The sequence below is a fragment of the Theropithecus gelada genome, chromosome 7a (assembly GCF_003255815.1).
Source record: "Theropithecus gelada isolate Dixy chromosome 7a, Tgel_1.0, whole genome shotgun sequence".
NCBI lineage: Eukaryota > Metazoa > Chordata > Mammalia > Primates > Cercopithecidae > Theropithecus > Theropithecus gelada.
In genome coordinates, this window is record NC_037674.1 from 8130418 (window position 1) to 8154695 (window position 24278).

At 39.5% G+C, this 24278-nt stretch overlaps 1 protein-coding gene and 1 non-coding gene across 3 annotated transcripts in view; one reads left to right on the plus strand and one right to left on the minus strand.

The window, feature by feature from the left end:
• The window catches only part of FMN1 (formin 1), a 389651-nt gene that overhangs the window by 115869 nt on the left and 249504 nt on the right, over positions 1 to 24278 (minus strand). For both annotated transcript variants that reach the window (XM_025390157.1, XM_025390158.1), the window contains 4 exons: positions 17476 to 17605; positions 15512 to 15658; positions 14371 to 14430; positions 3274 to 3394 (listed from right to left, as the gene is read on the minus strand). In XM_025390157.1, the coding sequence (XP_025245942.1) occupies positions 3274 to 3394; positions 14371 to 14430; positions 15512 to 15658; positions 17476 to 17605 (458 nt within the window). The remainder of the gene's footprint in view (positions 1 to 3273; positions 3395 to 14370; positions 14431 to 15511; positions 15659 to 17475; positions 17606 to 24278) is intronic.
• Positions 10752 to 10857, plus strand: LOC112628198. The gene has a single exon (XR_003120366.1). It is a non-coding gene; the product is annotated as a small nucleolar RNA U13 (small nucleolar RNA).

Genomic DNA, 24278 nt, shown 5'->3' on the forward strand with positions numbered 1-24278 from the left:
CAAGGGCTCTGCGAATTAGATACTCCACAAACACAGGCAGCTGGCCTCTCAGCAACACTGGCTGCACTTCCCAGTAAAAGGTACATGCCCTTCATCAGCTTTATTGAAGCTGCCCTCACTAAGAAACTGTGCAGACATTATTTCCTATGATGCAGGTCCTGTAACTGTCCCGTTTTACAGGTGAGAAAGGGAATACTTTCTATGATCATGCTACTTGACAAGGTGTTACTTTCACTGAACCAGTAAAATGTACACATCTGAACCCAAAGCTTGATCTTAGTCCTATGTAATGTGCCTATCTGTATGTCTATTTGACAATCCATCTACCTGGACTTCTTCCCCCTTCCAATTCCAACCCAAAGCAAGTTCCTTCCTGTGACTCTATCTGATCTGACAGCCTACATATGTGGTTTTGGGAGTGTCTGCACACGTCTGCATGCTTGTGTATATGTGTTCAGTAACTCTAATTTTTTTCTTCGTGAGGCTTCACATTTTGAAGGCCAAACTGATCGTCAATCAGATACGGTGACTTCTGGGTCAGAGGCGGGATACGTACTCAACACACGCCTTAGAGTCATGTCTATTTCAAAACGTGGCTAGATCATCACCTCTGAAACACTGGCAAATTACTTGAGCACCACAAACTTCAGCTTTCTTATCTTGTGAGAAGTCAAAAATAATATCTGCCTCACAAAGTCACTGTAGAATTAAAATAGGTGATAGAGATAAAGCACTTGATAGATAATAATCACACAATAACTTATAGTTGATGCTATGATCAATTCCATGCTCTAAAAACGCTATTCAAAGTTCTTGCCTCTCTGAAAGATGCTTAATGACAACTTCTACTTAAATCAGTGACACTAGTATGACTGATACCCATGGGTTAATTCACATTAGGTTAAGGTGTGTTAATACTTTTTTTTTTTAAAAGGCTCTGCCTGCCTGGAGAACTAGGGCCTGATACTTCTTGAAATTTGCTAATCACATCTGGTTTAGCTTTAGACATTTTCTGGGATTTTGCCAGCAGCTACAACACTTTAATGGCTACAATAAACCTCAAAGCCTCATCAAATCTTTGCTATATGTGTGAAAATTATGTCCTCTTCAATTAAACATTCAATCTCAGCTCACACCAAGGCCTTATGGAAAAGGAGGTGAAACCTGAATGGAAACGTAAGATGAAACGGACCGCCACGATTCTGGCCATCTTGCCAGATGGTATTTAGAAGAAAAAGAAATTCATTAGAGAACTTACGGTGTGTATTTTCTTTAAATATTTACTGGGTACCTTTCATGTGTTGAAAACACTGGCATCTCTAAAGATTAGCAGGGCATTTTTGTTTAAATATTCCATGTGTGTGAGGTGGGGGGAGTCACTTCCTCATTTGCCCTTGTGGTACTTCATGTGTTTAGGTGAAGCCCGATACAAAGAAGAAAAGTAACAGACAACGTTCAGTTTTCTTTCCTAAGGCCGCTCTACCCGCTTCAAAAGCTCTTGTATTTTCTTAAAATCGGCTGAGGAAAGTGTCAGTTGAGTACTGAGGGTTCCAGAATGACAATTCAGAGCCTCCCTAGACAAAAGAAGGTATACCAAAGTGAGGCACTATAGGGGAACCCTTGCCTCTCCACTCGCCTCCCAATTCACTCCTCTTATCCTCTTGCTATTTATCATCAAATGTACAGGGACGTCAAAGGGAGGCAGCCCCTGGAAGGAGAAGGGAAAAGATCAAACAGGGATCAAGTTTCGGCTCAAAGACTACAGGAGAGGTCAGGCCAAGGGTTTTACAAGGGGCCAAGAGACAAGAGGCAATGGGCATTTAGAAACGGCCACGGAGCAAACAAGCTCCTCTGCCATTGCTAACTCTTGCTGCCACAATGAGGACTAGCCTGGGCCCTAATTCTACCACTGGAGAGGGACAGACAAAAATGCTAGGTGGTAGCTTACTACGCTTTATTACAATAGTAATCAAGCTCCTCAACTTCAACAAGGATACAACTGCCAGTTCTTCAGGAGAGAGAAAATAATGACCACAAGTTCACATATCACATTTCTAAAGGAAGCATCCATTTGGTTGAATTCATTCAACCACATCAATGGGAGAAAAAAACCCCACATGCCCCTTTAAAAATAATATACAAGATAAAAATATTCACTTGTAACCATTATCCTTTCCATGTAAGTTTTATGCCCAACGTAAAAATAAATGGCTCTCTTTGCCACCAGGAGTACATCTTTCCCACTTTACTTCCATTTCCAAGCTGTTCTCGGCCTCAGACTTCGCTTTCTGAGTACTCTTTCACAATAAACAGTTTTAAAATATTTACTTTATGTCTTGGTGTTAAAATATTCCTGGTTGAAGCCCTTCATTTCCTCAAGCTCTGCTTCTGGCACTCTGGGCTCCATTTCCACATTAACACGCTCCCTAAATCCTCCGCAGAGCTCTTCAACTGGAGTTATACAAGCTCCAAGGCAAGTATTTATATTCTTGGACAAGGAGATGTCTCCACAGTGAAAACACAAGACTCTAGAAATGCCAAAGGAAAATTCCTGCCCAAGTAAGACATATTTTCACCTTTTAAAAAAGCCAAAAAGGGGCTTTCAGCATTTTCTTTTGAATAATTAAAAATGCAAATTAAACTAAAATGGAATGTTTACTGTGGGCCTTACCATCATTATTAGACTCATATATAAACCAAACATACAGGAACATGTATGTGTGTATGTGTGTAACATGTGTGTGATATATATACTTAAAGCAGCAGAGTAAACTAGCTAATGTGTGAGTTCCAGAAACGAGAAACTAGAAAATGTGTGAGTTCTAATTGGATAGACTTGATCAGAGTGCAGTAAATCTGTCTCTTACTGGCTGTGTGAACATAACTTCTCTAAGCCTCATTTCTCTCATCTGTAAAATGGGGCTGGTGTAGTTCCAGCTTATTAAGATTGTTCTATGAGACAACAGTAAGCATCCAGTAAATGGTTACTGCTATTATCATTAATAATGTTAGAACTACTAAATGTTAGAAAACGTAGATATAACAAGATGTGGATATAAGAAACAAATGATCAACACTAATGAAAGAGAAGAATTTGAAAATACGGTGCCTCTACACACTGTGTAGACTCAGAAAGTTTCGTGAAAGCTATGGTGTACCATCACTGAACTCTGCACCAATCCCACTCTATGAGCCAGACCTAAATAATCCTCTTCAAACATTTTTAAAAAGTAGTCTTAGCTGTTATCATAATAACAGAACAGTTCCTATTACCTTCTAGTTGCCTCTTCAGTTTTCTCAAATCTTTTATGAGGTCTTCAAACTTGACTTGGGAGGCCAGAAAGAAATCCTGTGGTTCCGGCAGGGGGAAAACACTCTTTTCTGTTCCAGCTTCCTAAGAGATATGGTAAACAAAAGTCCATTATACTTCCCAATTGTCACTTTCAGTTGAAATTCCAAAGCATCAGTGAGGGGGGGGAAAAAAAAAAGCTTCTTTATTAGATGTCTGAATAAGAATCACAGCAATGCTCCTCTGCTATTCCTAAATTTGGACTTGTGACTTTGAAGTGCTTTCTTGTCTTTCACAGTATCTTTTTGGACTTATCGGCAATGAGGTCAGCTATGGCATGGGCCAGGTTCTATTTTGCCTCATGAATCAAAGAGAAAATTGTCAGGTCTGTCCTGATCTTGGACACTCTACTCCCATGTAAAATGCAACAGGGGAACACATGAAAGTACTTACATTTGAAGTCCCCGTTTGATTTACACATGCTAGCAATTAGACAAGTCATCTTTGGGGTATGCCAATGGGTGTGAATCAGAAGGTGCTGGATAAAGCGGCACTGCAATGGAAGATACAATCACCCTCCCATCACCTTTCCTCACCTTCCTCTGTGACTTAAAGCTCTTCTGTGTGTATTATGCATGACCAAATTCTTTGTATAGGGGTGTATATACACATATACACCGTTTTTTTTTTTGGGTTTTTTTTTGAGATAGGTCCTTGCTTTGTCACCCAGGCTTGAGTGCACTGACACAATCATGGTTCACTGCAGCCTTGACCTCCCAGGCCCAAGCGATCCTTCTAGTTCAGCCTATTAGCTGGGACCACCGGTACGTGCCAACATACCCAGCTAATTTTTAATTTTTAATTTTTTATAGAGACAGGGTCTCACCATGTTGCCCAAGCTGGTCTCTAACTCCTGGGCTCAAGTGATCCTCCAGCCTTGGCTTCCCCAAAACTCTTCATATATTTGAAAAGTTTTTGCAAATGTTGTTTGGCTTATCTTAGGAGACTGAGGGCAGGGTGGGGTATAGTTTTAACAAGCTCCACTGCTATACCTAATAGAGGATTCTCAGCTGAGAAACGTCTTGAAGGACAAAAGCTTCAGGCACAATGAAACATAAGCTGAACCTCAAATATCTTTTCCAGACTAGCTAGCTTTCTCCCTGAGTTGTTTAACGTAAGTTTTGTATCTTGCATGTCTTAGGCAGTCTTCAATTATGCCTCTCTCCGCACAGGCTACTTTGCCAGTTTTCCTTCACATTCCATCTTCCCTACTGCCATTAGGACTAATTCCAAACTCTAAAACTGCTTTACAAGGCACTTTATGATCTGGCCTCTGTCTACATCTCTGGCCTCATTTCTACCTTCTCCCTATCTCCAACTCCCTCTAGACCTTCATGAAATAGACCACGATCTCTGGCTTCTAGGCCTTTGTCTATAAAACGGTCCCTTTCTGACCCTTCCCTAGTGCGTCCTTACACTTCCTTGTTCATACTCATCTTGTAAGTCTTAAAACAAACGTCCTTCCTTAAAGATTTCCCCTAACCCCCAGCAGGTGGGTGTTTCTCCCCTGTTCCCCAAAGGCTTATGATGCTTATATTATCACAGCATTTATCACCATTAATTTTTTTACCATAAGTTATTGGGGTACAGGGGGGTATTTGGTTGCATAAGTTCTTTAGTGGTGATTTGTGAGATTTTGGTTCACCCATCACCCAAGCAATATACACTGCACCCTCTTTGTAGTATTTTATCCCTCATCCCCCTCCCACTCTTATCCCCAAGTTCCCACAGTCCATTGTACCATTCCTATGCCTTTGCATCGTCAGAGCTTAGCTCCCACATATCAGTGAGAACATACGATGTTTGGTTTTCCCTTCCTGAGTTACTTCACTTAGAATAATATTCTCCAATCTCATCCGGGTCGCCGAAAATGCTGTTAATTCGTTCCTTTTTGTGGCTGAGTAGTATTCCATTGTATATATATATCACAGCTTCTTTACCCACTCTTTGATTGATGGACATTTGGATTGGTTCCATGATTTTGCAATTGTGAACTGCGCTGCTATAAACGTGCGTGTCCAAGTATCTTTTTCATGTAATGACCCATTTTCCTCCGGGTAGATACCCAGTAGTGGGATTGCTGGATCAAATGGTAGTTCTACTTTCAGTTCTTTAAGGAGTCTCCACACTGTTTTCCATACTGACTGTACAAGTTTACATTCCCACCAGCAGTGTAGAAGTGTTCCCTGATCACTGCATCCATGCCAACATCTGTTTTTTGATTATGGCCATTCTTGCAGGAATAAGGTGGTATCACATTGTGGTTTTGATCTGCATTTCCCTGATCAATAGTGATGCTGAGCATTTTTTCATATGTTTGCTGGCCATTTGTATATCTTCTTTTGAGAACTGTCTATTCATGTACTTAGCCCACTTATTGATCAGATTGTTTTTTTCTTACTGATTTGAGTTCATTGTAGATTCTGGATATTAGTCCTTTGTCAGATGTATACATTCTGAAGATTTTCTTCCACTCTGTGGGTTGTCTGTTTATTCTTCTGACTGTTCCTTCTGAGGTGCAAAACCTCTTCAGTTTAAGTCCCAACTACTTATCTTTGTTTTTATTGCATTTGCTTTTGGGTTCTTGGTCATGAAACCCTTGCCTAAGCCAATATCAAGAAGGGTTTTTCCACTGTTATCTTCTAGAATTTTTAGTTTCAAGTCTTAGATTCAAGTCCTTAATCCATCTTGAGTTGATGTTTGTATGAGGTGAGAGATGAGGATCCAGTTTTGTTCTCCTACATGTGGCTAGCCAATTATCCCAGCACCATTTGTTGAAAAGGGTGTCCTTCTCCCACTTTATGTTTTTGTCCGCTTTGTCGAACATCAGTTGGCTGTATTTGGGTTTATTTCTGGGTTCTCTATTCCGTTCCACATAGAATTCCATCCCTATTCTATTCTTTTTTTTGTTTTTGTTTTTTTTTTGTTTTTTGTTTTTTTTTTTTTTTGAGACGGAGTCTCGCTCTGTCACCCAGGCTGGAGTGCAGTGGCCGGATCTCAGCTCACTGCAAGCTCTGCCTCCCTGGTTTAGCCATTCTCCTGGCTCAGCCTCCCAAGTAGCTGGGACTACAGGCGCCCGCCACTTCGCCCGGCTAGTTTTTTGTATTTTTTTAGTAGAGACGGGGTTTCACCGTGTTCGCCAGGATGGTCTCGATCTCCTAACCTCGTGATCCGCCCGTCTCGGCCTCCCAAAGTGCTGGGATTACAGGCTTAAGCCACCGCGCCCGGCCCCCTATTCTATTCTATGTGCCTATTTTTATACCAGTACCACACTGTTTTGGTGACTATGGCCTTACAGTGTGGTTAACATCAGGTAGTGTGATGCCTCCAAATTTCTTCTTTTTGCTTAGCCTTGCTCTGGCTATGTGGGCTCTTTTTTGGTTCCATATGAATTTTAGAATTGTTTTTTCTTTTTTTTGAGATGGAGTCTTTCTCTGTTGCCCAGGCTGGAGTGCAGTGGCACGATCTCGGCTCATGGCAAGCTCCGCCTCCCGGGTTCACACCATTCTCCTGCCTCAGCCTCCCGAGTAGCTGGGACCACCAGGCGCCCGCCACCACACCCGGCTAATTTTTTTTTTATTTTTTTATTTTTAGTAGAGACAGGGTTTCACCATGTTAGCCAGGATGGTCTCAATCTCCTGACCTCGAGATCCGCCCACCTCGGCCTCCCAAAGTGCTGGGATTACAGGCGTGAGCCACTGTGCCTGGCCTAGAGTTGTTTTTTCTAATTCTGTTAAGAATGATGGTGGTGTTTTGATGAGGATTGCACTAAATTTGTAGATTGCTTTTGGTAGTATGGTCATTTTCACAATATTGATTCTACCCATCAATGAGCATGGGATGTGTTTCCATTTGTTACTGTTGTCTATGATTTCTTTCAGCAATATTTTGTAGTTTTCCTTGTGGAGGTCTTTTGACTCCTTAGGTATATTACTAAGTGTGTGTGTGTGTGTGTGTGTGTGTATATATATATATATATATATATATATATTTACAGCTATTGTAAAAGGGGTTGAATTCTTGATTTGATTCTCTGCTTGGTCACTGTTGGTGTATAGAAGAGCTACTGATTTGTGTACATTAATCTTGTATCTGGAAACTTTGCTGAATTCTTTTATCAGTTCTAGGAGCTTTCTGGAGGACTCTTTAGGGTTTTCAAGGTAAACAATCATATCGTCAGCCAACAGTGACAGTTTGACCTCCTCTTTACTGATCTGGATACCCTTTATTTCTTTCTCTTGTTTAATTGCTCTGGTTAGGACTTCCAGTACTATGCTGAAGAGGAGTGATGTGAGTGGGCATCCTTGTCTTGTTACAGTTCTCAGAGGGAATGCTTTCAACTTTTCCCCATTCAGTACTATGTTGGCTGGGGGCTTGTCATAGATGGCTTTTATTACATTAAGATACGTCCCCTGTATGCAGATTTTGCTGAGAGTCTTAATCATAAAGCGATGCTGGATTTTGTTGAATGCTTTTTCTGCATCTATTGATATGATCATGTGATTTTTGTTCTTAATTCTGTTTATGTGGTGTGTCACATTTATTGACTTGCATATGTTAAACCATCCCTGCATTCCTGGTATGAAACCCACTTGATCATGGTGGATTATCTTTTTGATATATTGTTGGATTCGGTTAGCTAGCGTTTTGTTAAGGATTTTACCATCTATGTTCAACAAGGGTATCAGTCTGTAGTTTTCGTTTTTGGTTATGTCCTTTCCTGATTTTGGTATCAGGGTGACACTGGCTTCATAAAATGAATTAGGGAGCGTTCCCTCTTTCTCTATCTTGTGGAATAGGGTCAAAAGGATTGGTACCAATTCTTCTTTGAATGTCTGGTAGAATTCTGCTGTGAATCCACCTGGTCCTGGACCTTTTTTTGTTGGTAATTTTTAAATTATCATTTAATTCTTGCTGCCTGTTATTGGTCTGTTCACGGTATCTAATTCTTCCTGATTTAAGATAGGAGGATTGTATTTTTCCAGGAATTTATCCATCTCTTCTAGGTATTCTAGTTTATGTATCACCATTAATTTTTAAATTGCCATGTTATCTTGTACATCTTCCCCACTAGACTCTAAACACCTCAGAGGCAGAAACTGTGTCTTGTTCTTGGTATAGTAAACAACATCTGGCATATCAATAAGCTTTATTTTTGGTTGACGGGCACTACTACAGAGGGTCTATAAAACATGGTTCTGAGATGTATGTACCTTTAGCAGGAGACATCTAATTTATCACTATGTTTTCTTGTGGTTTCAGGAATCCTCTTGACCCTTCCTCCTTAAGGCCACTAGCTTCATTAGGGATGCTAGGATATGGTCGTTTTCTTCATTATATTAGACACAATATACTTTTTTCCTCCCATCTTCATATACTTATTTTACTACTTTAAAACAGAAGCAGTACTCTCGTCTGAGTGCCAACATGGAACAACATCTAAGATCCTCACTACGAAGCTCCATGCTAAGCTACACTAGAAGAACTCAGACATAGTATTTCTTTCTATTTTTCAAAACTTTATCAGATTCAGTCTTGGTTTTGATTGTGTGTGTGTGTGTTTGTGTGTGCACGCACGCTAGAAAAAGAGGAACGTATGTTGCTAAATGTATCAGGCTGGTAGCAGCTCTTATGAACGCTGCTTAATTAGAGTTCAAACGGCATGACTCTACATGGGTTTCTTTAAATTTCACAAACCAAGACTTGGACCAAAACCAGGCATGAGAAGAAGGAAGCGGGGAGCAGGAGTCACCTTTCTCTAGCTAATTGCTCATCACCACTAACCACAGAAATCATCACTTAGGCTCCTAGAGGAAAGAGCTAGTTTCATAAATCACACAATTCTACACTCTTGTTGAGTGAAATGCATTTTGCATAGTAAATGCCAGAAGAGCACCACACTAATGTGGGCTTATTTTTTCTAGATTGGGCCATCCCATGTTTGAAACTGTTCTCATTGTAAGATTTTCCTCTGTGAAGTTGATTCCACTGGGTTCAGCTCTTTTCAACCACAACTATACTCCACAGGCAAATTTCAGCCTTCCCACACGATGCATCTGACTTGGCTGAGGTAGGCACTACCATGCCAACCTAGGGTTAGAAATGTCACCCTCAAAGATTCTTCAGGATAACTCTTCTGCCACACTAGTACCTGCTGTCAAAACCTAGGGTACGTGCTTATGTGCCTGCTGCAGCTTCTTAATTTCCTGAAGCTAAATACACCTTCCTCACTCCACCAGAAAGCAGCTCTCATCTCCTCATATCTAGTTCTCTAAAGATGCCACTTGAATTCCACATTTGTGAATATTAACATTACATCCAGTTCAGCAAGTTTTATCAGACACCTGTATTACAAACAATAAAAAAGAGACAACGGCCAGGCATGGTGGCTCACACCTGTAATCTCAGCACTTTGGGAGGCTAAGGTAGGTGGATCACTTGGGGTCAGGAGTTCGAGACCAGCCTGGGCAACATAGTGAAACCCCGTTTCTAAAAAATACAAAAAAACTAGCTGGGCGTGGTGGTGCACGCCTGTACTCCCAGCTACTCGGGAGGCTGAGGCACGAGAATTGCTTGAACCTGAGTGGCGGAGGTTGCAGTGAGCTGACTGCATCACTGCACTGCAGCCTGGGCAACAGAGCATGACTCCATCTCAAACCAAAAAAAAAAAAAAAAGAGAGAGAGAGACAACAATGAATTCTGAACCTCAAGAACCAATGTCAAGATAATAGTTAATTCCTCATAAACACATACAAGGCAGAATAAGAGGCATCTTGAGAGAGATTCAAATGAAGTAATTCCGGGCTTCAAAGCTGAGGGCTTCAAAGCCTTCCTTCAAAGATCAGGATGTTAGCAACGACCTCATAGAAAGGTCATGTAAGATCAGACTAAGTTATTTTTCACTGCATCTTTTTTCCCTTTTACAAAAGGGATACATGTTCATTATGTTTAGTAATGGAAAGACAGAAGACAGTAAAGAAAACCCCTTACAATCCTAACATCCAGAAAGAAACATTTTAATGTATTTTTTTCAGGTTTTTCTGTGTGATTGTGTGTATTTATATTTATCTATTACATATTGGGTACTATACTGGATGTTATTTTGAAACACATGCTTGTAAATTAAAAACAGATCAAAAATATTTCCTAATACCACTACATTCTCTCCTATACACTCTCCACGGGAGTGTATTATTCCAGTGTGTGACTCTAGAACAATTTATTTGACCTTGGTCTCTATCATTGTACACCTACTAAAATTTTTCCAATATTTTGCTATTATAAGCTATTATAAGCAAATAGTCATTAAATCCTTAGTTGTTTTCTTAGGGTAGAAATTTCTTAAAAGGTTACACATATTTCTAGGACTTTTGATACAGAAAGGTGGAAAACCTTGCTTTGGATCCTTTTGTAGTTCATGAGTGTGATAAGACTGGGTGTTCGTATGCATGTGTGAGATGCGCCACCATCGAACCTCGTTATGATATGGACACATTACCTGTCTGACATGAAGAAAAAAGAAAAGGAAAAAATGAAAAAATGGGGGAAAAAGGAAATCAAAAAGAGAAAAACAAACAAACAAACAAAAAAACCCCACAACCTTGCCTGCCCATAAAGCATATATGTATAAATTAGGAAAATGTGTTCCCTGTAGATGGGAACAGCTTTCTGGGCAAACAGCTCGACAAGCACATGGCATCTTTATGTGAATTTGTTTTAAGTGTGCCCTTTATAGGATATATAATTTGGTGAATCAAGGGCAGGCTAGATATGAGTCCCATTTGACTTAGAGATCTTAAACACAGAATAACCTGATTTACCATATATGACAGTCCTGAGAAAGGTTTGATCAATTTACAGTGCTAATTCTATATATCTAGTTGGCAATTTATGTCTTCTATATGTATTTTGTAAATTGCCTGTGATATATTTTGCCATTCTTTTACAATAAGGAAGAAAGTTTTTTTTCTTGGTAATTCTCAAGAGTTCATTGTCTATTATGTTGTAAACATTTTCCCAGTATGTTATTTTGATTTTGGTTTTAAGTCATTTTTGAGATAGTAAAGTATTTTAAAATTGTAATTAGGAATTAAAGTTTTTTAGTTTTATGCATTGAAAGTTATTCTCACCTTTTATGGTTTCTGCCTTAGACTGAACACTTTGAAAGGATTTTGCTACTTCAAAATCAGTATTTACCTACACTTTTGTCACGTCTTACTGATTTTATTTTTCGTTTATTTCTACACTTAACTCTTTTGTTCTTTAAAAATTTGCTCTGGTCTCTGGTATGAGGTCTAGGAGATAACTGAATTTCTTTTTCTTCCCAATTACTTGAAATTTCTCTTTTATCACATATTTATTTAGATCCATTTCTGAGATTTCTTTTTCATGTTCTTCAAGATTTTTGATGTTATTCTACCATTCTACACTTTTAATTATTATAGCTCTATAATATATTAGAATATGTAAATGAATGATTCTGTCTTCATTTTTAAATCCTGGTCAAATTTTTATCTAATTATTTTTATATATAATATTTAAAATTATTTTGTCAACTTCTAAGGTTGATTAGAATTTTGACTGGTACCATGAGGACATAGTGCCACTGCTTGTTGTGGTAAAAAATAAACAAAAAACCCCCATATAACATGGTATCTATTCTCTTAAAGTTTTAAGTGTACAGTATTGTTAGCCATAAGCACACTGTTGTACAAATCTCTAGAACTTTTTCATCTTACATGACTGAAACTTCATATCCTCAATTCTCCATTCCCCCATCATTCATTCTACTTTCTGTTCCTTTTGGTTTGACTACTATAGCTACTCATGTAAGTAGAATCAGGCAGTATGTGCCCTTCTGTGACTGGATTATATTCACTTAGCATGTCTTCAAGGCTGACCCATATTGCAGCATATGACAGAACTTATTTCTTCTTTATGGTTGAATAATATTCCCTAGTACATATACACATTTTCTTTACCTATTCATCTATTGACAGACATTTAGATTGTTTCCAAATCTCAGCTATTGTGAACAATGTTTCAATGAATATGAGAGGGCAAATGTCTCTTTGAGATCCTAGTTTCAATTATTTTGGACAAATACCCAGAAATGAGATTGTCTGATCATATGGTAGTTCTATTTTTAATTTTTTGAGGAAATTCCCTACTGTTTTCCATAGCAGCTCCACCATTTTATATTCCCACCAATGGTACTAACTGGTTCCATTTTTTCTACATCCTTGTCAACATTTGCTATTTTCCATGTGGTAGGGTTTGGGTTTTGGTTTTGATTAACAGCCATCGTAAAAGGCATAATGGGATATCTCACTGTGGTTTTGATTTGCATGTCCCTGAACGATTAGTGATGTTGGCACCTGTTGGCTATTTGTTTGTCTTATTTGGAGAAATGTCTATTCAAGCCCATTACCCAATTTTTAAAAATTGGGTTTTTCTTTTCTTCACTCTTTGTTTTTAAATTTTATGACTTTCAGTAAAATTACATAAATTTATTCACAAAGGTCTGGTACTTTTATGGTTAAGTCTGTAACACATATATTGGTAATGGTACTGGGAAATTTTTCTCAAAAAAATCTTTAAATTTATTATTTCCAGAGAGGAGTAATGAGAAAAAAGGGAAGTTTTATAAAAATGCTAGAGACAAAGATACTTTCAGTTAGGGAGAACATCAGAAGTAAAAAACACATTAGTAAGAAAGCACAGGGTGTGTGTGGAAAACATCAGGTCCTGAGTTGGATCACAGGATACGTGTAAGAGGGAAAGTAATAAAAGCAAGGCTGTAAAAGACTGGAATTACATTGGTAGAGTCTTTATTCACTTGAAAATGGGGAGCCACTTCTGTTTTGAGTAGAAAAGCAGTATGATCAGAGCTGTGTAAAGAGGGTGTAGGATGGCCTAGAGTGGTAGAACCTAGAGATAGAGCTGAGCTGGAAAGCAACTGAAATTCTCCAGGTGAGTGATCTTAAAACCTGGGTAAGCTGAGGTCTGCAGGAAAACAAAACAAAACAAAACAAAACAAGGAAGGACATCAGAAACAAACTCAGTGGAAGGACAGAGAGGAGCCAGAGAAGGACAAGGTTTCATGCCTGAATGACCAAAAACTATCAAAAACTACGATATTCTTAACAGAAATCAGGGAAAAGTTTGGGGAGGTGGAAATGATGAGCCTGGCTATAGGTATAGTGAAAATAGTTAGATAAGCCCACCAGGAGGGTAGAAGACAGTATTATGGAGTTCATCAGTGCCTCACTTGTCTTCTGGATGAAACTGTAGGCCTATTGAAAGGCCCTGGGATCTTTACTATTCTTCCCTCGATGCCTAGGAACAATTCTGCTTACATGGATGGTTAGGCAGGAGTCCTGACAGCATTTACTTTGAGACTTTTACCATTCATATTGATCGCTGTATTTCTTAACGTCTTACAACAGTACCTCTTTCTTCTCAAAATTACAACTTCTTGTTCTCCATTTAACAAAAAGGAATAAAATAGAAAATTCTGCTCAGATGGACTCACACAGAAATGTTTGTTTCTAATTGCAAAAGGCCTCTAAGCAGAAAAGAAGGATTTTTCAAATTCTACATCTTCAGCCTGTTCATAGATTCGTTACTGATAAAATATTGGATATTACTGAGTCTTAACTTTCCTATTTTGCTCTGTATCATCCAAATACAGTTTCAACTAGAACCAATTACTGAGTGGATCTAGATTCCACAGAGAACCTCACAATCTGGCCATAAAGCACTAAGACAACTAGGGGTCTCTCTGAAGCTGTGTTATACAGTCGATTGAGACTCCGTAGATTTACACCACTGAATAACGCTTCTCTCCATAAGTCAACTAAACTCTCTTGGTTTCAGTGTGCTCATCTGTAAAACAAGCTGGAGAGCTCTCATATTCTATGTTGGGCTTGCAATTCATCCATCCATCTATCCATCATCCAACATATGAATACCAACAATGAGTAAGAGTTGAAAGTTTTCCACGTAATGCCATTTCTTACCTGATCATAGTAACGCAGGTAATACTTAACAACGTAGTCCACCAGATTAATCCCGTTATCCTAGGTTTAAAAGAGAAATGTACATGAAAATCATTCCCATGAAACTGTCATGTTACATGGTTGAGAGATGAAAATCTCAGGTTGAGAAACTTCTGATTTGTGAAAACTGGCTTTCTCTTCGATGCTGGCAGGTTTTCCTTCCTCTGCTTTAGCCCATCCATTTATTATGCCGGCTACATAAAGAAATGACACTATCCTGTTTGGGGAACAACAGACAGACAATCCCTCAAACTTCTGAAATAATGGCTAAAACAAACAAAAACCATTGTCTCCTTGTATTTTCTGGCATAAAGCCAAGACAGGTGGGGGCAGGGAGTGCTGAAGGGAACCAGGGCCTAGAACAGAAAAGCACCCCTCCCTTCCCATCTTTCAAAAAACGTGTGTTCTTAATGGTGTGAAAAACCATGCAGGCCAGCTTAAGCAGAGCGCCACGCCACTTTACGACCCCGGGAGGCCTCGGGGGGAGCAGGCCCTCCCACAAGGCAGCCTTTGTGTCCTGTTCACTGGGGTCTAATTCTAATTTGCCTGTGTGTTTCCCCTCCCTGCACCCCCGCCCCCCATGGGAAGCCTAGATATGGGCTGGTTGTTTCTGAAGAGGTAGCTCCGCAGGGGTGTGGAGCCAAGGGATAGCCAGGCTCAGAGAGCTCGACAGTAGACCCCAGCCCAATTGTTGTGGCAAAAAATTGGTGATTCACCATGGCTCTGCCATTCAGGAATGAGTATACTACTAGTAGCCTAAACCCTAAACCCAAAGAGCCTCCAGCCTTTGCAGGATCCTGGTACTGTATACTATCTGTTTTGTTCTCTCACTGAGTAGCAGCTGAATACCTAGTTGTGTATGTCAGAGCACACGAAGATGGGAATTGGGTCACTGAAAACAAGGTCTAATGTGAAAAAAAACCTCTTCATTCAAAAGTGAAAAGAAACCAAAAAAAAAAAAAAACGCATGCTCTAATATAAATGATTGATGTTAAGGGGAGGAGAGAGATAAACGGAACAATCTGGAATACGTTTTTTAAAATTAAAGGTAAAGAAAGAAAATAATGGCAGATCATGGAAACTTATTACGAAAAATAGATACCCGACTTTTGACATCCTTGAGTTTGGGCAGAATTTCTAAGCTATATCCATCGGCTTGTCCCCGAGTCCTATTTCCTCCGTTCATATAATTTCCAAAAGCCAGAATGAGAGCTAAAATATCCTTCACACTCTTCATGTGCAGCAAGCCCTGTGATGGCAAACACCAATTATTACGGAGCTGAACGCCAAATGTACCCATGTTCATTCAGTAACAAATATTTACCGAGTGCTCAGTAGGCTGTCGGGAGGCTTGGTACCAACAGAATTAACAGTTGGTGAAATGAAAAACACACTTTACTAAGCCGTAAGTGTCTTTACAAACACATTAACAGCCATTTTTTCTACCCACTCAACAAATTAATTGTAAACAGTGCACGTTTTAACACATGAGGATTAACTATTGGTTTTATATTTTCATTTCAGCCAGTTTAATTTTTAATACTTATTTTAAAATAGAAGTTGTAAAAAAGGAGTTGGTATATATAGTAAGGCTTAACCTTTGATGACTTCTAGGTAGAAAGGGGTTTATCTTTTGAGGATGTATTTCAAACTATTTATCTATATAACCAATACAGTTAAATGCAGAGCAGATATAGAAGTATGTTCTTCTTTATCCCTGGATATAATTTTCAGAGGTAAACTGCAATAATGCATTTTAAGGCAGTAGGCCATCTTTAATAAATTAAACTTACATTTATTAAGTGCTTGTTATATGTCTATTTAACTTTTACAATTTCAAGCTGCTTAGGATTTTCTTTGGCTCCCTGTCTCATTTGTTTGTCCTTTTATTTATTTTTTACTTCAATTACAATTTTCCAATTGAAACTTCTTTTCTTTATAGTCTTAATTCACATTTTATCCCCTTTTATTTCAGGGTAAAAAAAGTGATGGCTGGGCACAGTGGCTCACGCCTGTAATCCCAGCACTTTGGGAGGCTGAGGTGGGTAGATTGCCTGAGGTCTAGAGTTCAAGACCAGCCTGGCCAACATGGTAAAACCTCGTCTCTACTAAAAATACAAAAACTAGCTGGGCTTGATGGCAGGCACCTGTAATCCCAGCTACTTGGGAGGCTGAGGCAAGAGAATCGCTTGAGCCCTGGAGGCAGAGGTTGCAATGAGCCGAGATCACGTCACTGCACTCCAGCCTGGGCAAGAAGAGTGAGACTCTGTCTCAAAAAAAAAAAAAAAAAGAAAGAAAGAAAAATGCAGCTCCAGGCAGACTTCTTTTTCTGCTCCTGCCTGTCAGGTATTATTAGTGAGTGTATACTTATAGTTTGGTAATATTTATTCTCTACTGAAATATCTCATATCTTAGTGGAAAAAAAAATCATGCCTCCAAATAAGGAACAAAGTACTACAGTGTTTGTGGAGAGGAATAATGTGTCCTTAAGAGCATGGGTCAACTGTGAGAAAAAGCCAGGTGCTAGAAGTTAACCTTATAATGAACACCAGTGTAGTAAAGCCAGCAAATACTTATTTGCCAATGACTCGTTGTCAGTCATTTATTTCACTTATCAAGTGTCTAGAATCCTCTTATTAGGTTGACACATTTCAGATAATCAAATGCATGGATCTAAAGTAAAATCTCTTCTGCAATCCAAATTGTAAAACAGGAAACAGACCATGCTATTTAGATTGTTTTTTAGTGGCCAGTATGTACTTTGGAAGATATTCAGAGTTTTTTAGAAGCAATCTGTAAAAGCGTCATTTTTTTCCCTCCTTCTCCCTCTTCATCCATCTGCATCTCCTTTTCTCTCCCTCTCTCTCATACACACACACGCGTGTGCACACACACACACACACACACACTCTTGGGCAAGATAATCATCAAATATCAAATTTACACTTAGAAAAACATTTAATATGAGTCCAAAAAGGTTTCTATAATGGCACTAAAGTGGTCTCTCACACTTTCTCCTTTGCTCTTCAGAACAAGGCTATCTTTTAAATTAGACAGTAAACATACCTTAGAAGCTCGTGTGATGATCTCTACCTTTCTGTGCAAGGAGGTGATACCCTCAGAAAAGACAGATCTGAAGATTATGCACTGGGCACGCTCAGCAAAATTAGGAATCTGGGCTAACTCATGTAAAAATCTGTAAAAAAGAAAATATGTCATCTACCTTCATATATAATCACAAAGAAAATAAAAAGACAGCTGAAAAAGATCCACTTTGGGAACATTCCTTATCTAACAATCTGAACTTAACAATTATAAAATGTGGCAGATAGGTAGACTCAAGGAATTCCAAGGGCATGGGTTCCATTGCTGACAACAGGGCTGCTTTTTAAAGGGGTTCTATCATGATGAATAAATGTATGGTACATAAATTTCTTCAGGAACAGAAAGTTAACACAAGCATACTAAACAAGTTATCTATCTCCTGCTGCCCAAACAAGAGACTAAAGCCAAATGGAAAGCACTAGTCTTTAACATACGAGAAAAATTATACAATAAACTCCCTCATAATACAGCATTCTCTAAAGGTGTATTTATACAGGCTAAGCAAACTGAAAACTTGAGGCAAATGTCTACAGACAAGTGATTTAAAAAAAAATCTCTTACTGAAATGATATTGCTACTATTTTTGCTCAGTGAGTTACATAATGCTCTATAATGATCACATTCTCCAGATATTTGTTTACTTTTTCACATTAACTTACACATACAGACATAGTTTACAACTCAGTATTTAGAACAAAGCAGGCACTCATTAAGTAGACAACCTAAAGTTTCCTTAAAAATATGGCAAAACAGATCTTAAAAGCTAAAGGTGAGTACTGAGCTCCACACAGTAGCTCACTGTCTGAGCAGCTGGGCACTGGTTCCCTTCACAAAACCAAGTTGGAAGAGCTACATATTCTCCAGGCCAACCACTAGAGGAAGGGGTATAAACGAAAATGGGTGGAAACAGTTGGACATGAATTCAGAAAAGGAGAAAATCTACTAACAGCCATTTATTTCATTTTGGAGTTGAGATGATGATTAACTGATATTTCTGAAACTCTTGGTCAACTCATAATGTCATTACCAAGGAATTTTGCCATCTCTCACCAAAAATGGTTTTACATAGGAACAAAGCTGGAGCCTACTTCTTTTTATACCCAAAGATATTTTCTTCGCTTATATACCCTGTGCCACCTCTACCTTCAGGGAGATTTGAGTTGTAATAAATTTCTAACATCAATTGATTTCATATTTATTCCACAACTAGGTCATAATCCACAATCTTTTTTTTAAGATGACATTCAATGAAAGCAAGGAATACCCATAAGAGAAAACACAATCTTGTTTTAAAGTTCAATAACTCATTATCATGAAAATTATATGATGGAGTATAAACATGGAAACTCATAGGAATTCTGCATTAGGACAAGATAAAAAGTTAAACTCTGTGTAAATTACTTCTTAATGATATAACATTAAACAATTCATTCATTTATCATTACTGAAATCAGGGGCATCATCAGTTTTCACAAATATCTAAGAAGCCGGCCGAATAGGAGCAGCTCCAGTCTTCAACTCCCAGCGCCAGCGACACAGAAGACCGGTGATTTCGGCATTTTCAACTGAGGTACTGGGTTCATCTCACTGGGGAGTGCTGGACGATCGGTACTGGTCAGCTGCTGCAGCCCGACCAGCGAGAGCTGAAGCAGGGCGAGGCATTGCCTCACCTGAGAAGCGCAAGGGGGAAGGGAATCCCTTTTCCTAGCCAGGGGAACTGAGACACACAACACCTGGAGAATCGGGTAACTCCCACCCCAATACTGCGCTTTGAGCAATCAGGCACACCAGGAGATCATATCCCACACCTGGCCGGGAGGGTCCCACACCCACGGAGCCTCCCTCATTGCTATTACAGCAGTCTGTGATCTACCGGCAAGGCAGCAGCGAGGCTGGGGGAGGGGCGCCCGCCATTGCTGAGGCTTAAGTAGGTAAACAAAGCTGCTGGGAAGCTCGAACTGGGTGGAGCTCACAGCAGCTCAAGGAAACCTGCCTGTCTCTGTAGACTCCACCTCTGGGGGCAGGGCACAGAAAACAATAACAAAGCAGCAGACACCTCTGCAGACGCAAACGACTCTGTCTGACAGCTTTGAAGAGAGCAGTGGATCTCCCAACACGGAGGTTGAGATCTGAGAAGGGACAGACTCCCTGCTCAAGTGGGTCCCTGACCCCTGAGTAGCCTAACTGGGAGACATCCCCCACTAGGGGCAGTCTGACACCCCACACCTCACAGGGTGGAGTACACCCCTGAGAGGAAGCTTCCAAAGCAAGAATCAGACAGGTACACTTGCTGTTCAGAAATATTCTATCTTCTGCAGCCTCTGCTGCTGTTACCCAGGCAAACAGGGTCTGGAGTGGACCTCAAGCAATCTCCAACAGACCTACAGCTGAGGGTCCTGACTGTTAGAAGGAAAACTATCAAACAGGAAGGACACCTACACCAAAACCCCATCAGTACATCACCATCATCAAAGACCAGAGGCAGATAAAACCACAAAGATGGGGAAAAAGCAGGGCAGAAAAGCTGGAAATTCAAAAAACAAGAGCGCATCTCCCCCGGCAAAGGAGCGCAGCTCATCGCCAGCAACGGATCAAAGCTGGACGGAGAATGACTTTGACGAGATGAGAGAAGAAGGCTTCAGTCCATCAAATTTCTCAGAGCTAAAGGAGGAATTACGTACCCAGCGCAAAGAAACTAAAAATCTTGAAAAAAAAGTGGAAGAATTGACGGCTAGACTAATTAATGCAGAGAAGGTCATTAACGAAATGAAAGAGATGAAAACCATGACACGAGAAATACGTGACAAATGCACAAGCTTCAGTAACCGACTCGATCAACTGGAAGAAAGAGTATCAGCAATTGAGGATCAAATGAATGAAATGAAGCGAGAAGAGAAACCAAAAGAAAAAAGAAGAAAAAGAAATGAACAAAGCCTGCAAGAAGTATGGGATTATGTAAAAAGACCAAATCTACGTCTGATTGGGGTGCCTGAAAGTGAGGGGGAAAATGGAACCAAGTTGGAAAACACTCTTCAGGATATCATCCAGGAGAACTTCCCCAACCTAGTAGGGCAGGCCAACATTCAAATCCAGGAAATACAGAGAACGCCACAAAGATACTCCTCGAGAAGAGCAACTCCAAGACACATAATTGCCAGATTCACCAAAGTTGAAATGAAGGAAAAAATCTTAAGGGCAGCCAGAGAGAAAGGTCGGGTTACCCACAAAGGGAAGCCCATCAGACTCACAGCAGATCTCTCGGCAGAAACTCTCCAAGCCAGAAGAGAGTGGGGGCCAATATTCAACATTCTTAAAGAAAAGAATTTTAAACCCAGAATTTCATATCCAGCCAAACTAAGTTTCATAAGTGAAGGAGAAATAAAATCCTTTACAGATAAGCAAATGCTTAGAGATTTTGTCACCACTAGGCCTGCCTTACAAGAGACCCTGAAGGAAGCACTCAACATGGAAAGGAACAACCGGTACCAGCCATCTCAAAAACATGCCAAAATGTAAAGACCATCGAGGCTAGGAAGAAACTGCATCAACTAATGAGCAAAATAACCAGTTAATATCATAATGGCAGGATCAAGTTCACACATAACAATCTTAACCTTAAATGTAAATGGACTAAATGCTCCAATTAAGAGACACAGACTGGCAAACTGGATAAAGAGTCAAGACCCATCAGTCTGCTGTATTCAGGAGACCCATCTCACACGCAGAGACATACATAGGCTCAAAATAAAGGGATGGAGGAAGATTTACCAAGCAAATGGAGAACAAAAAAAAGCGGGGGTTGCAATACTAGTCTCTGATAAAACAGACTTTAAACCATCAAAGATCAAAAAAGACAAAGAAGGCCATTACATAATGGTAAAGGGATCAATTCAACAGGAAGAGCTAACTATCCTAAATATATATGCACCCAATACAGGAGCACCCAGATTCATAAAGCAAGTCCTTAGAGACTTACAAAGAGACTTAGACTCCCATACAATAATAATGGGAGACTTCAACACTCCATTGTCAACATTAGACAGATCAACGAGACAGAAAGTTAACAAGGATATCCAGGAATTGAACTCATCTCTGCAGCAAGCAGACCTAATAGACATCTATAGAACTCTCCACCCCAAATCAACAGAATATACATTCTTCTCAGCACCACATCGTACTTATTCCAAAATTGACCACGTAATTGGAAGTAAAGCACTCCTCAGCAAATGTACAAGAACAGAAATTATAACAAACTGTCTCTCAGACCACAGTGCAATCAAACTAGAACTCAGGACTAAGAAACTCAATCAAAACCGCTCAACTACATGGAAACTGAACAACCTGCTCCTGAATGACTACTGGGTACATAACGAAATGAAGGCAGAAATAAAGATGTTCTTTGAAACCAATGAGAACAAAGATACAACATACCAGAATCTCTGGGACACATTTAAAGCAGTGTGTAGAGGGAAATTTATAGCACTAAATGCCCACAAGAGAAAGCAGGAAAGATCTAAAATTGACACTCTAACATCGCAATTAAAAGAACTAGAGAAGCAAGAGCAAACACATTCGAAAGCTAGCAGAAGGCTAGAAATAACTAAGATCAGAGCAGAACTGAAGGAGATAGAGACACAAAAAACCCTCCAAAAAATCAATGAATCCAGGAGTTGGTTTTTTGAAAAGATCAACAAAATTGACAGACCACTAGCAAGACTAATAAAGAAGAAAAGAGAGAAGAATCAAATCGACACAATTAAAAATGAAAAAGGGGATATCACCACCGACCCCACAGAAATACAAACTACCATCAGAGAATACTATAAACACCTCTACGCAAATAAACTGGAAAATCTAGAAGAAATGGATAATTTCCTGGACACTTACACTCTTCCAAGACTAAACCAGGAAGAAGTTGAATCCCTGAATAGACCAATAGCAGGCTCTGAAATCGAGGCAACAATTAATAGCCTACCAACCAAAAAAAGTCCAGGACCAGATGGATTCACAGCTGAATTCTACCAGAGGTACAAGGAGGAGTTGGTACCATTCCTTCTGAAACTATTCCAATCAATAGAAAAAGAGGGAATCCTCCCTAACTCATTTTATGAGGCCAACATCATCCTGATACCAAAGCCTGGCAGAGATACAACAAAAAAAGAGAATTTTAGACCAATATCCCTGATGAACATCGATGCAAAAATCCTCAATAAAATACTGGCAAACCGGATTCAGCAACACATCAAAAAGCTTATCCACCATGATCAAGTGGGCTTCATCCCTGGGATGCAAGGCTGGTTCAACATTCGCAAATCAATAAACATAATCCAGCATATAAACAGAACCAAAGACAAGAACCACATGATTATTTCAATAGATGCAGAAAAGGCTTTTGACAAAATTCAACAGCCCTTCATGCTAAAAACGCTCAATAAATTCGGTATTGATGGAACGTACCTCAAAATAATAAGAGCTATTTATGACAAACCCACAGCCAATATCATACTGAATGGGCAAAAACTGGAAAAATTCCCTTTGAAAACTGGCACAAGACAGGGTTGCCCTCTCTCACCACTCCTATTCAACATAGTGTTGGAAGTTCTGGCTAGGGCAATCAGGCAAGAGAAAGAAATCAAGGGTATTCAGTTAGGAAAAGAAGAAGTCAAATTGTCCCTGTTTGCAGATGACATGATTGTATATTTAGAAAACCCCATTGTCTCAGCCCAAAATCTCCTTAAGCTGATAAGCAACTTCAGCAAAGTTTCAGGATACAAAATTAATGTGCAAAAATCACAAGCATTCTTATACACTAGTAACAGACAAACAGAGAGCCAAATCATGAATGAACTTCCATTCACAATTGCTTCAAAGAGAATCAAATACCTAGGAATCCAACTTACAAGGGATGTAAAGGACCTCTCCAAGGAGAACTACAAACCACTGCTCAGTGAAATAAAAGAGGACACAAACAAATGGAAGAACATACCATGCTCATGGATAGGAAGAATCAATATCGTGAAAATGGCCATACTGCCCAAGGTAATTTATAGATTCAATGCCATCCCCATCAAGCTACCAATGAGTTTCTTCACAGAATTGGAAAAAACTGCTTTAAAGTTCATATGGAACCAAAAAAGAGCCCGCATCTCCAAGACAATCCTAAGTCAAAAGAACAAAGCTGGAGGCATCACGCTACCTGACTTCAAACTATACTACAAGGCTACAGTAACCAAAACAGCATGGTACTGGTACCAAAACAGAGATATAGACCAATGGAACAGAACAGAGTCCTCAGAAATAATACCACACATCTACAGCCATCTGATCTTTGACAAACCTGAGAGAAACAAGAAATGGGGAAAGGATTCCCTATTTAATAAATGGTGCTGGGAAAATTGGCTAGCCATAAGTAGAAAGCTGAAACTGGATCCTTTCCTTACTCCTTATACGAAAATTAATTCAAGATGGATTAGAAACTTAAATGTTAGACCTAATACCATAAAAATCCTAGAGGAAAATCTAGGTAGTACCATTCAGGACATAGGCATGGGCAAGGACTTCATGTCTAAAACACCAAAAGCAACGGCAGCAAAAGCCAAAATTGACAAATGGGATCTCATTAAACTAAAGAGCTTCTGCACAGCAAAAGAAACTACCATCAGAGTGAACAGGCAACCTACAGAATGGGAGAAAATTTTTGCAATCTACTCATCTGACAAAGGGCTAATATCCAGAACCTACAAAGAACTCCAACAAATTTACAA